Consider the following 14,490-nt stretch of genomic DNA (forward strand, 5'->3'; position numbering starts at 1 on the left):
TTTCTTCGGTCTTTTTCCTTCGTACTTCTCCTTCCTTTTCTGTTTTAGTTCTTTTTATTTCTGTGTCTTCAAGAGTACTTATTCGTTTATCTTTCTCTTCACTATCACTGCTTTGGGTGATGTGTCTGTAAAGATGTCTTTGATGTGCAAATCCCGTAGTGTTTCGCCTATATTTCCTTCTATGTATTTTATGGTTTCAGGTCTTATGTCTAGTTCTTTAATCCATTTTGAGTTGATTTTTGTGTATGGTGTGAGGTAGTGGTCAAGCTTCATTCTTTTGCATGTAGCGACCCAGTTTTCCCAGCACCATTTATTGAACAAACTTTCTTTGCTCCAATGCATAGTCTTTGCTCCTTTGTCAAAGATTAGTTGACCATAAATCTGTGGGTTTATTTCTGGATTTTCTATTCGATTCCATTGGTCTGTATGTCTGTTCTTGTTCCAATACCATGCAGTTTTGATGATTATGGCTTTGTAGTATAGTTTGAAGTCTGGGAGTGTGATGCCTCCATTCCCTTCTTTTTTTTCAGTAGAGCTTTGGCTATTCGGGTTTTTGGTGATTCCATATGAATTTCATCAATAATTGTTCTATTTCTTTGAAGAATGCCATTGAGATTTTGATTGGAATAGCATTGAATCTGTATATTGCTTTTGGTAGGATGGCCATTTTAATAATGTTTATTCTTCCAATCCATGAGCAGGGGATGTCTTTCCATTTCTTTGTGTCTTCTTCTATTTCTTTTAACAGTGTTTTATAGTTTTCTTTGTATAGGTCCTTTACCTCTTTTGTTAGATTTATTCCCAAATATTTGATTTTTTTTGTTTCGATAATAAAAGGGGTGGTTTTTTTTATTTCTTCTTCTTCAGATTTATTGTTTGTGTATAGGAAGGCTACTGACTTTTGCGTGTTGATTTTGTATTAAATTAAAGAGCTTCTGCACAGCAAAAGAGACAATAACCAAAACAAAGAGAAACCCCACCAACTGGGAGAACATTTTTGCACCCAACACTAATGATAAAGGACTGATCACAAAAATCTGCAAAGAGCTGATGAGACTCAGCAACAACAAAGAAAATAATCCAGTCAAAAAATGGGCAGAAGAGCTAAAAGAAACTTCTCTGAAGAGGAAATGCAAATGGCCAACAGACATATGAAAAAATGTTCAACATCACTTGTCATCAGGGAAATGCAAATCAAAACTACCATGAGATACCATCTCACACCAGTGAGAATGGCACATATTAAAAAAACTAGCAACAACAAATGTTGGCGAGGATGTGGAGAAAAAGGCACTCTTGTGCACTGTTGGTGGGAGTGCAAACTGGTCCAACCACTATGGAGAGCTGTGTGGAGATTTCTGGACCTACTAAACATAGAGCTTCCATATGATCCAGCAATTCCACTCCTAGGTATTTACCCAAAGGACACAGAAACATCAATTCCAAAGAGCACCTGCACTCCTATGTTTATAGCAGCACTGTTTACAATAGCTAAGCTTTGGAAACAACCCAAATGCCCAAAAATAGATGACTGGATCAAGAAGATGTGGTACATATATACCATGGAATATTACTCAGCATTCAAAAAAGATAAACACATGCAATTTGCAGCAACATGGATGGCACTGGAAGGGATCATGCTCAGCGAAATAAGCCAAAAAGAAAAAGAAAAATACCGGATGGTCTCACTCATAGCAGGAATCTAGAAAACTTAAATAAGGGACCAGGAAAATGAATATAAGAAAGTGAAAATCAAAATCAACAAAAAACTATGAACCAGAGACACTTTTTGGGGGGGGGGGCGGGAGGGGAAGGATTGGGGTCAGAATGGGGCGTTTGCAATTGTATGGGGAATATAAAAATAAAATTTAATATTTAAAAAAAAAAAAAAAAAAAAAAAAGAGTACTTATTCGTTCTTCCATTTCATCTATTCTGCTTTCATTGCTTTTCCCAGAGTTCTTTAGCGTCTCCATTAATTCTTTGATCTCCTGCATTTCTTTTACTTCCCTCTTTAGGGACTCAATTTCATTCTTCTGGTCATTAATTATTTTCCCCTTATCATTGTTTTCCTTTATGACTTCTGTCAGTTTTTAATCACAGCAATTTTAAATTCTCTATCTGGAAGGCTCAGAAGTTCTTCCAAGTTACTGTCGTTGCAATCTGGTAGATGGTTTTCTTTTTGCGGTGTGCTTTTTTGCTGAGGAGTTGCTGGGTTGCATGTGGTTTTTCTACTCCCTACTGCCTGTTTTCTAATTTGCCGTATTCCTTGTGACACTGTGTTGCTGGTACTGGCCGGCATCTTGGGCGACCTTCCCAGCTCACCACTGGCTCCTCTGGGGAACTTCTGCTGGGTTCACAAGTCTCCAGCAAAGACAGGTCCCTGCTCTGTCTCCTCGGTGAGCCTTCTGCTGGGTTCACACAGTCTCCAGCAAGAAAGGTCCCTGCTGCAAAATGCCGGTGCAGGGGATGCGCTCCCCTGCACGCCTGGTCTGCCCCAGCGGTGGGTGCTGCTCCCCTCTGGGCTGGAACTGCAGGCTAGAAGGCGCCCAGCATGGGCAAGCCTCCCAGCTTACCTCTGTCTCCGCGGTGAGCCTTCTGCTGGGTTCACACAGTCTCCAGCAAGAAAGGTCCCTGCTGCAAAATGCCGGTGCCTGGGACGCGCTCCCCTGCACGCCCGGTCTGCCCCAGCGGTGGGTGCTGCTCCCCTCTGGTGCCAAGATAATTTTGTATTCATACACAAAATAAACTAGACACCTAAAATAGCTCTCAAAAACAGAACTAATGTACTTCAAACACAGAAGTGATAGCTGTCACCTTTACCATAGTCTGCTGGCTAGAAACAAGTCATAGGTTCTACCCACATTCAAAAGCAAAGAATTATATAAGGACTTAAGGAGGCAGAGCTAAATAAGGACTGTTTTATTATTTAATAATCTGTCTGACAATTATTTAATAATTATTTTATAATCTCCAAAATTATTTAATAATCTGTCTGAAAGTCCTAGCTAGATTGTAATCATTTTCAAATCAAAAGTAGTGAAACTTTTCATCTTTAACAATTACACATTAAGTTAATCAAAATAATTTGCTAGTTCATTTTTGGTGTTGAGTATGACATATGATATGTGTTCCAGTTAGATTGACTTGAACACCTCAGGCTTTCTGTCACTAAAAAAGAAATAAAGGAAGACACAAGGAAACAGGAAGATATTCAATGCAATATGGATATTTAATCAAACTTTTGATAGTTACATGGAACCATAAATTTATATGAAAACACATAATTCTGAGAAAAAAGAGGAAAGGTATTAACTGCTTGACATCAAATTATAACATAAATTCATAGTAATTAAAACACTGTAGCACTGTAATAAAAATAGATACACAGAAAAATAGATAGAATAGGAAGCCCAGAAATAAACCCACACTTATATAAGCAGTGTGTTTCCAGCAAAGGTGTCAAGAGTATACAATGAAGAAAGGAAAGCCTCTTCAACAAACGGTGACAGAAGAGCCACATGAAAATTTAAACAAGACCACTCTGTCACACCATACACAAAAGTTAGCACAAAGACTTGAATGTAAGGCCAAAAACCACAAAATACATAGAAAAAAAAAATAGGCAAACACTCCCAGACATTGGCTTCAGAGGTGTTTTTGGAAACTCAACTCCAATGGCAAGGGAATCAAAAGAAAAAAGCAAAAGAGTTTACAGCAAACTAAAAAGTGTTTGCACAACAAAATAAAATTACCTTTAAAAGGAAGCTACATCTTACTGAATGTGAGAAGATATTTGCACAGCATACATCTAATAAGGGACTAATAAAACTCATACAAAAAAACCCTCATACAACACAATAAAAGAAAAAAGAGAACCCAATCGAAAAACGGGCAGAAGAGCTAAATACACACTCCTCCAAAGAAAACATACAGATGGCCACAGGCTCATGGGGAGAAAAATACTCATCATCACTTACCAAGGATATGCAAATTAAAAGCACAGTGAGATACAACCTCACACCTGAGGAAGTGGTGCATATTAAAAAACCAAGACACAACAATTGTTGGCAGAGTGTGGAGAAAAAGGGACACTTGTTCTCTGTAGATGGGGATGGACACCAGTCCAGCCCCTGTGGAAATGGCCTGTCATCCTCCCTGTGGGTCAATGTGCTCGTGTAGGAGCAGGGGCCTGGGCTCTGAAGCTCATAATGACCTCTCTGTCCATTGACGCCATAATTATTTCCAGCTAACACCAATTCATCTTCCTATCTTCCCAGTATAGAGGTTTCTCAGGACATGAAAAATAGATCAATCTTTTGATCCAGCAGTCCCTCTCCTGGATAACTACCAAGGGAATACAAACACTAATACAAAGATATGTATGTTCTTCTATGGTCATGAGGCAATGTTTACAATAGCCAAGCTATAGAAACGAGGCAAGTACCCAAGGACAGATGAGTGGATTAGAAAGATCTACTGGTGTATACACACAATGGAACACTACTCGCTTACAAAAAAAAAAAGAAGAAATCTTGTCACTTCCAGAAAAATGGATGGAACTAGAGTAGATTGTGCTAAACAAAGTAAGTCAGAAAGAAAAAGACAAACACTGGCTCACTCTACTCATGTGGATTATAAAGAAACAAAGCAAACAAATAGCAAAAACTCAACCAAAACAAACTAAAAACCTTACTGGATAACTGAGGGCAGAAGGGACGCAGGCGTAGAAGGGGGTCCCATGGCCTATAGTGGATTATTGGAGGGTTATTGGAGCTTTATTAGTAGACATGATGGTCTACTAATGGTCACACACATTTGTAGAGGTCTGAACCTTTACTACCCCTAAAGCACACACAATGTTATAAATCAATGTTACCTCAATAAACATAATTTAAAAAAAAACTTCTCAAACAAGAAGCATAGAAATAAGAACCAAAGAAAAATTAAAGAAAAATAGCCAAAAGGGTAAAACTGACTAGATTTATTGATACCTAGATGAACACAAAACAATCTATGGTGAGTCAGACTTTCCTAAAAAGGAGAAAAATAATGTTGGGATGTGGCTCTTCCCATTTTCTATGTTATCTGCATCCATTACTGCCACATTGAGAAGGCTGACTCTCCCCCAAGACATCGGAGCCCTTGAACTTATTACCACAGGAAACAGCAGAACGCACACCCGTGAGAACTCACCATTCACCCACAGTGGCCCCTGCCACAGCAAGTGGGGTCTAGTTAACATACCAGGATGGCTGGGCAGAGATTGATAGGGAAATGGCCTGTCATCCTCCCTATGGGTCAATGACCTCGTATAGGAGCAGGGGCTTGGGCTCTGAAGCTCATAATGACCTCTCTCTCCACTGACACCATAATTATTTCCAGCTAACACCAATTCATCTTCATATCTTCCCAGAATAGTGATAATGCAAACAATGATATGCATCTTTCTATTTCCCGGGCCTACAGCAATGTCTAAACTTTCCATTTATGGATGATTCAGCTTCCTTTATTTTTTTGCACTTGAGGTCCCTGGGGAAACTTCTCACTACAGTAAGTCACTAAAAACCCTTTGGAGATTACACCTAATTTCTGCTCATTTGTAGATAGAAAGAGAGATTTCAGTTTTTCTCTATTTATGGCCCAAGGGAAATTCATATTTTACCAATGGCCCCAGAGCTCCTTCCTCTTTACTATAAAGTCCAAGGCTCCAGAACTGGAACCTGTTCTCTCTCTGTATTGAAGAGAGAAAAGGCTCATGCACACACATGATGCTGGTAAGAAGGTAGAGATAGGTGTTCATTGTGTTGATTTTGTACTGTGATTGTTACCCATTCACAAATAATCATGGGCTTACAGAAAAGTCAGATAAAATTAGGGTTCACCTTATCCTCAGGGATCCATGTAACATACAGATCTCTTATCCCTACTGGTTTATATTATATATTGTAATAGTCTTAATAGTCTTTCTCAGATGGATGTGAAACCCTGGGAACTAAGGTTAAAGCGTAACTACAGGAAACTAGCATAAATGAAATGGTAACATGTTTTACTACAGGGTATCAGAAAATAAATTTTATATAGTACCTTTTTAAACTTGACAAAGTGGGGGTAATGAGGAATTATGTTTAATGCATATGTAGTTTCAGTTTTACCACATAGAGTTATAGAGATGGATGGTGAAGACAGTTGTCCAACATGAATGTATTTAATACTATTTAACTGCAATATTAAAAATGGCTAATATGATAGTAAATGTGATAGATTTTATGCCAGGTTTGTTTGGCCACAATAAAACAATGGGAAAGAAAAAAGCAGCAGCATCGGATGATAATTCCCTCACACTACCCTCCACCAACATTCCCATTTCTCACATACTTGCCAGTGCCAGTGAAAATGATGATTCTCATCTTTGGGGAAGCTAATTGCTGCCATGCTCTATATTCAATCACCTACTACCTCTTAAGGAATTGTCCTAAACCGATTAATCCTTGCTGTTCTGTATTCTCAACCTCTTACTATCTATCTTAAACCACTCTTTATAATTAGGTAGGTTTCTCTGACTTCCAGTCTTGCAACAAATTCTTTATTTCCCTTAAGGTCTTCTGTATACATTGTTTATTTTTTTTCTTGCCTTTACTGGCAAGTTTCCAGAAATAATATGCGTTCTGCCTCCACTACTTATTTATTTTCATTCTTTCCTGAAACTGTACAGATTCTCAGCTTCCATCTCTGCACTTTAAGTGCTTTTTCCAGGGTCACTAATGTGCTTTCAGCTACATTTGAAAATTCTAATTCTTAGCAGATTTGGCAACTTAAGTAATTTGATACTGTTGTTCATGTAACACCCAGTGATGACACCATGACCTCTTGGTATTACTAGTTCCTGTAAAGCTATCTATCTCATCTTTCTTTACTGCATATAGTCCTCTCCAATAACCGCTACAGTGTTTCATCTTCACTGTTATCTTTTTTCTTTTAAATATATTTTTGTGGTTGTTTCTCCACATGGTTAGATTAAAATAGCACTTAACCAGTGATATTCCCAATGTATGTAACTAGAAAAAATCTGAAGAGCTTTATCTACAGTATCCGACCCACATGGTAGCACCATGCATATATTTAGAAGGATTTCTCTTAGTAACTTAATATGCAACTTTTTAAGTGATACTTGATAGTGATTTTTTTTCTTATTCATTGAATATTTATCTAAAATACTGTAATTATAGAAAATAATTATCAAAATTTATAGTTACCTTGAATCAGAGTAAAAGAGTTCATTTATATACTAAATATAGCTATTTAAAATGATTGCATGTTAGTTCATAAGGAATATTCTATATCTATTAAGCTGATAGTTCTATATTTTTAAATATTTATTTATATATATATTTTACAGCATTGTCATTTTTATACAGTTTGCTTTCTCCTCTCAGGTATGTCACTGTAAAATTTCCACCACCCAGTCACCTATGAACCATCTCCATAGTCTTCTGTGCTCTTTCCAACCCTGTATGATCCCTTTCTCCGCCCTCCCCTGCTGTATGTCTCAATTTATAGTTGTCTGCAAGTTATGTCTTTTTTTTCCTGATCCCTTATTTGGCTCCCCTATATTCCTCCTATAAGTGAAACTATATAGTACATTTTTCTGTATTTTAACCTCTCAATATCTAATTTATCTATCTACATTTCTTTATTGCATCATTGTGATTATGAATGCAGAAGGAAGTTAGAGTTCAATATATAGTTTTCTCAATGAGAAACTTAGATAACTCTCATAAACAAAAGAAAATGAATCTACCTGCCTTCAACTAATAAAAACAAAATTATTTCTATAGGATGAGAACATTGTGAGGACAAATGCCACAAATCCAAGACAACATGGAGATCCTTAGTAACTTCACATCTACATTTCCAACCTTCTTATTGACCGGCATTCCTGGCCTGGAGTCTGTCCATGGCTGGATCTCCATTCCCTTCTGTTGTCTCTATGCCATTGCCCTTACTGGGAACAGCATGATCCTGTTTGTCATCATTACCCAGCAGAGTCTGCATGAACCCATGTACTATTTCCTCTCCATGCTGTCAGCCAGTGATCTGGGCATCACTGTGTCTACAATGTCAACAACATTAGCTATCTTCTGGTTTGATGCAAGAGAAATCAGTCTAGATTCCTGCATTATACAGATGTTTTTTCTTCATGGATTTACTGTCATTGAATCAGGAGTGCTGGTGGCCATGGCCTTTGACCGCTATGTGGCCATCTGTAACCCTCTCAGGTACAGCACCATTCTCACTAACCCCAGAATCATTCTGATGGGACTTGTAATGACTATACGCTCCATAGTATTAATAGGGCTAATGCTTTTGCTCCTTAAGCGTCTCTCCTTCTGTAAAATGAATGTTCTTTCCCATTCCTACTGCTACCATCCAGATCTGATTAAATTTTCTTGCTCAGATACTCGGGCCAACAACATTTGTGGCTTAATTGTTCTCATCCTGACCACAGGGATAGATGCACCATGCATTCTCCTGTCTTATATCTTGATCATTCGCTCTGTTCTGAGTATTGCCTCCCCTGAAGAACGACATAAGGCCTTTAGCACCTGTATCTCTCACATTGGAGCAGTTGCTACTTTCTACATCCCCATGATGAGCCTGTCCTTGGTGCATCGCTATGCTCATTCTGCCCCCAAAGTGGTCCATTCAATGATGTCCAATATATACCTGCATTTGCCCCCAGTGCTTAATCCCATTATCTATAGTGTAAAGACAAAACAGATTCGCAATACTATACTCAAGCTACTCCATAAAATGTAATCAGAGATGATTAAGGCTGTAAAAAATCTACTAGAAGTGAATTTAACTATAGAAAAGCAACTTTGATAGATCATCAGATTTTTTTGTCTTTTTTTCATTCAGCAAATACTTGTTAAGCATTTTGTTAAGCAGTTATAAAATATAACTATTGTTTACTACCAGTAAGGGAAAATGAGTATATTTAAAATGAAATAATAAAAAATTGTTTCTAAAATTAACATTTATTGCTTATTTTATACTCTGTATTCTACCAACTGCTTTATTTTTTTTTTATTTTTTTTTTTTTGTGGGACCCTCGCCGGTGGCCAGGGAACAAACCGGCGCTGCAGAGGCTGCGGGCAGCCTCACAGCCCAGCGCTCAACTGCTGCACCACCAGGGGAGGCCCTCCACAAACTGCTTTAAAAATATATTCCATTTGTCCATATGTATACCTCAAAGATGCATAGATTATTAATTATGTTGTAGAGGTGAAGAATTATTTGGCCATTGAAGCCTAGTCAAGGCTGATATTAAAACACAGGATTACTGTGTTTTAGATTCTCTGTCTACACTGCTTTATTACATAGGCATCCAAAATCACCTAGAAAAAATGTTCTAATATCAAAAATAAGAACTTTAAACATCATGTACATATTTCCTGCCCTAAAAGACATGTTGTCCTTCTTGGGTTTAACTTACAGTGTTTTCTTCTTTCATAATTGAGACTAGAAAGATAAAGGTAGATATCTCACGACATGGAAGCCACATATATCAGTATCCTATACTGCAGACAATAAAGAAGCTCTAGTAATTAGAGACTTTTGCTAACTTATCACAGGAAATAGGAAATGTGGAGACCAGAAAAGTTCATCATATATAATGTCAGAAGTTTGGAGTAGATTCTTCACCTTTTTGTGCAGAATGATCCCTTTAGAATCTAGTGAAATCCTTGAACCCATCCAAACAATAAAATTGCATATAAACAAACACACTCAGACTTTTTTCTACTAAATTTCAGTAGTTTCACAGATATCATGAAGGACCAACTGTGGTGTTCTCAACCAATCAATGGCTTATTTCATCACTATTTCTCAGATACAACACATTAACTTAAAGTTGAATCATGCTGGGCCTCCCTGGTGGTGCAGGCAGATGAGCGCTGTGCTGTGAAGCTGTCCGCACCCTCTACAGTGACAGTTCAAACCCCGCCGGCAGCGCAGATGCCCACATGGCACAGCAGACCTCTCCTGTCTCGCCCATGAATACAGCAGTGTATTTCATCAGTCTGCCTGTTCTGTTCCCCGCTCTGTCTCTGCTGAATCCTCTCACCCTGTACCCCGCATCTGCCTGTACCCCGGTTCTTATATAAATAAATAAATCTTAAAAATAAATAAATAAATAATAAAAAAGTTCAATCATGCTCCCTCCCATTCTAATGTACTATGTTCTTCCTCTTTTGCTTTTGATCAGCGTTGTATTCATAATTCCACTGTTTTGATGAACCATCTTTAACCAATAGAATACAGTAGCTGAGGAGAATGAGCACATTGGGCTGGAAAAGTTGCTTAAGACCAGGCTATACAATGAAGGGTTTGTTCCATGAGGGGCCCCAGAGGACACACATTCATTAAGGTTCTTAAGAGTGAGCTGCAGTGATCACCAAACCAGGATCATCAATCCCCATACCTAGGATGATGCCTGACATAACAGAAACCAGAGAGTAGTGGGTAATTTCCAATAGCCAATGACTACAGTTATCACAAGCATCAGCAGGCCCAAAGAATAGACAAGAGAAATGAACAAATAACTGTTATTTTCACCTAGGAATATACAGAAACAAAACAAAGGGTCAGATAAAACCAAACCAATAATAAACCCTAGAAATCTGACTGAGAATTTGATGTTACCAGAGAGGGAGAGAGAGGAAAAGAACAATGTGGGCAACAGATGGTGGAGGACCATGGGTGGGTTTTATGTGGTATCATATCCATAAAGGGTATGATCCTATAGACCTCTAAATCACTACCTTCCAATGAAAATTTTATGAAAAATTCAAAAATTATTATTTCCTATGATATAACCAGATATGTTCTGGGTGTTTTTGATAATGCAAATACTATTTTTTTAAAAATGCATAGTCTTTGTGCTGCATAAAAATTATCACAAATGTAATTTTGTTAAAAGAAAGAAATTTTTCTTAAGGTCAACTTTCATTCATTTCCTTTAGCACAGCTGTAACCGGCTGCCCACCACCCCAGGTCCTTCAATCACAGCATGAAACTCTGAAGTTTTAGGTCCCATGGAAAGTGGCAGTGTCTACACTGGACAAACTGGAGAATCACTGGGCCTCAGGACTCAAGCACCATCTATCTGCTGTAGATGAGCCCTTCAAGTAGGGGCCAGTTTTGCCTTCTATATTCCTTCACTGGGGCAGATCATCTCTGGAGAGGAAGAACTGCTGGCTTCTCTTACTGTCCTTTCCTTAGTTCTTCCACAACCATGGGCACTGCCTGTTGCCTTCCCCAGAGTCTTCATCGGAAGGATGGCCTTCCACATCATCCAGAAGAGTGACTGATGCTTCAGCAATTGTTTCCTCTTCAAGTGCCTCCTCTTGGGTTTCTCTGATAAGGCCCTGTCCAGCTCAAACAGCTTCCTCTAGATGAAATTTCCCATAATTTCATAGGTCCAGTCTTGGTACAATTTCACTTAATCTGCTGGTCTATAAACAAAGTGTCATCAGGACCAGAGTCTCATTGAGAGTCCCCTGCAGCGGTTGTGCATTAGATCACAGGGTTGTTCACAGGATTCAACTAGTTCCTGTGTCCTGGGCGATTCAGGGAACCAGTTTTCTTGCCATGGACTCAAGGAGGCCACATTAATTCCTTTCTGCTCTTGAATGCAGACAGGCATCAATTCTTTGCCATTGGGCAATGAAACGTGTTACTGCTTAACAAAGCCAGGTGTTATGCGTCATAACACAGAAATGATATTATGTCATCTTTTCCATAATCATAATCACTTAGAACAAGTTGCAGGTCATACCCACATTCAAGAGCAAAGGATTATGCAAGGGCTCAAGGAGGCAGGATCAACCATGGACTATTTTATTATGTATAATCTGTCTGTTAGGGTAGAATTTAGGTAGGCATCTCAGTTAGACTGGAAATTCATTGATGGCATTTGCAGGGAAATTTTGCCTTGCTCAACACGGCTCATCACTTCACACAATCATTTGCTTAAGGCTCTTTTTTTTTTTAATTTTCTTTCTTTTTTTTTAATTAATTTATTTATTTATACAAGCACTGGGTACAGTCAGAAGCACGGGAGGCTGAGAGAATTCACCAGAGTCAGAGCGGGAAGCAGAGCAGGCAGAAGGACCGAAGTACACTGCTGAGGGGAGCAGCGGGCGGCAGGAGAGGTCTGCACGCCATGTGGGACCCTCCTCTGGTGGCCGGGGAGCAGCTGGGGATCGAATCGGCGCTGCAGAAGCTGCGGGCAGCTTCGCAACCCAGCGCTCAACTGCTGCGCCACCGGGGAGGCCCAAGTCTCATTTTTGTTGTTGAATTTAAGTACAAACACTTGGCAGGAATTCCGGGTAAATTTATGGTACTTAAACTTCTCATATTTTGTGCTATTAAGTCTTCTCAAAAAAAAAGGGCACAGAATAAAAGGCAAATAAAAATCAGAGAAAAGTCACCAAATGGGGAAATATTACTGGATTTATTGATATTAAACAAACACAAAACTCTCTGCCAATTCATACTTCCCTAAAAAGGAGAAGCATGTTTGGATGTGCATCCTCCCCTTTCCTATGAATCTAGACTTGCAAGATCTGGAAAGCTGTCTGCACCCATTACTGAACTGCTCACATTGAGAGGAACATCAAATTCCACCCAAGATGTGTAAGTCCTTGCACCTATTACCATAGGAAACAGCAGTTTTGAGAGAAAGAATGCATGCCCATGAGAACTCACCATTCACCCCAGCCACTAGCAAGTGGGGTCCAGTTAACAATTAGGAGTTGACACATTTCCTGGGGAAAATTCAGTGATGGCTGGACAGAGATTGATGGGGAAATGTCATGACATCTTACCTATGGACCAATGTGCTAGTGCAGGAGTAGGGGCCTGGAGACTGAGGCTCATAATGACCTCTCTCTTCATCATCACCATAATTATTCCAGCAAACACCAGTTTGCTGTCCTAGCTATCAACCATACTGATAACCCAGGAACAATGATAGGCATCTCTCTTTTCCCTGCTGCCTAGAACATCTAAACTTTCCATTTATGTGAATAATTTGGCTTCCTTTGCTTTGCATTTAAGCTAACTGGGGACACTTTTTGTTGCAGGATACTTGTCACTACAGTTAGTCACTGAAATTCTTCTGAGATTACACAGAATTCATGGTATTTATAGATAGAGAGAGAGGTAATTCCATTTTCCATACAACATATGGCCCCCGGGAGATTCATATTTTACCAGCGGTCCCAGAGCTCCATCCTCTTTACTATAAAGTCCAAGACTCCAGAACTATTTTCTGTCTGTATTGAAGACGGAAAAGGCTCGTGGTTACACATGATGCTGGTAAGAGCAGAGAAAGGGGTGCATTGTGCTGACTTGTGCTTTGATTGTTACCTATTCGCAAATAATCATGGGCTTGTAGAAAAGTCAGATAATATTAGGGGCCACCCTATCCTTAGGGATCCATAAAACCCTCAAATACCTGACCACCAACTGGTTAATCAAATAGTGCAATCTATCTCAGATTGAATTGACCACCAGTAATTGGAGACTAAAAAAGAATCACAGAAAAATACCCAAAAGTGGCCTATCTATGTGTCAGAGGGCTTTTACTCTTAGGAAGAAACATTAACTAGTATTTTTATAAGTTTGACTGAGCAAATTATATCACTAATGTGGATATTATTTGATTTTAAGTCCTCTTATAATTATTTTAACAACGTGATTTTCTTACTTAAAATTCATTTTTAAAATTGGGCCTCCCCTGGTGGCGCAGCGGTTGAGCGCTGGGCTGCGAGGCTGCCCGCAGCCTCTGCAGCGCCAGTTCATTCCCTGGCCGCCGGCAAGGGTCCCAAAAAAAAAAAAAAATTCATTTTTAAAATTTTAATTGCACAAATCATTATGTCATTTAAAAATTTATATGTGTAAAGTCAACTGCCTTTCCATGCAATGTCTTTGAAAATGTCTACCTTATCCTCAAAACAGCATTCAAACTTAATACTTTTGAACAGCAGCAATTTCCACAAGTAAGTCACAGAGAGAAAAAGTAGACACGGATTTACTAAGGAAAGAAATTCTAATTTAACACAAGGAACACAATTTAACACAATTCCAAATTGATGGATTACTTTTTTTAACTAATTCTCTATTCCTAGATTCTTATGATGTAATGGAGCTAAAAATTCCATCACATAGAAAATTATTATAATCCAATTGTATAAAATTAATAGACATATATTCCCAGTATTCAAAAGTACAAAAAGGTTTATGTTTTCTAAATATTCTTGATAATGATTGCAGATAATTGTTAGAATGCTTGAGTTTTCTCAGTGAGAAAATTTATATACCCATGAATTTAGGCACTGTTAAACAAAAGAAAAATGAATTTACATATTTTGTGCAATTGCATTATTTATTATTTCTATAGGAGGTGAATGTTGTGAGGACAA

General features: G+C 38.5%; 1 protein-coding gene across 1 annotated transcript; it reads left to right on the top strand.

Moving 5' to 3' along the window:
• Positions 1-7,858: 7,858 nt before the first annotated feature.
• LOC119254676 (olfactory receptor 51F1-like) lies at positions 7,859-8,818 on the top strand. The gene has a single exon (XM_037521777.1). It carries the CDS (start codon positions 7,859-7,861, stop codon positions 8,816-8,818), a length of 960 nt encoding a protein of 319 aa, XP_037377674.1.
• Positions 8,819-14,490: the final 5,672 nt, after the last annotated feature.

The sequence above is a fragment of the Talpa occidentalis genome, unplaced genomic scaffold (genome assembly GCF_014898055.3).
Source record: "Talpa occidentalis isolate TD23 unplaced genomic scaffold, MPIMG_talOcc4v2.1 talOcc4.3, whole genome shotgun sequence".
Classification (NCBI taxonomy): domain Eukaryota; kingdom Metazoa; phylum Chordata; class Mammalia; order Eulipotyphla; family Talpidae; genus Talpa; species Talpa occidentalis.

Coding starts and splice junctions, on each gene's coding strand:
- LOC119254676 (XM_037521777.1), top strand. CDS start 7,859: ATGCCACAAATCCAAGACAACATGGAGATCCTTAGTAACTTCACATCT.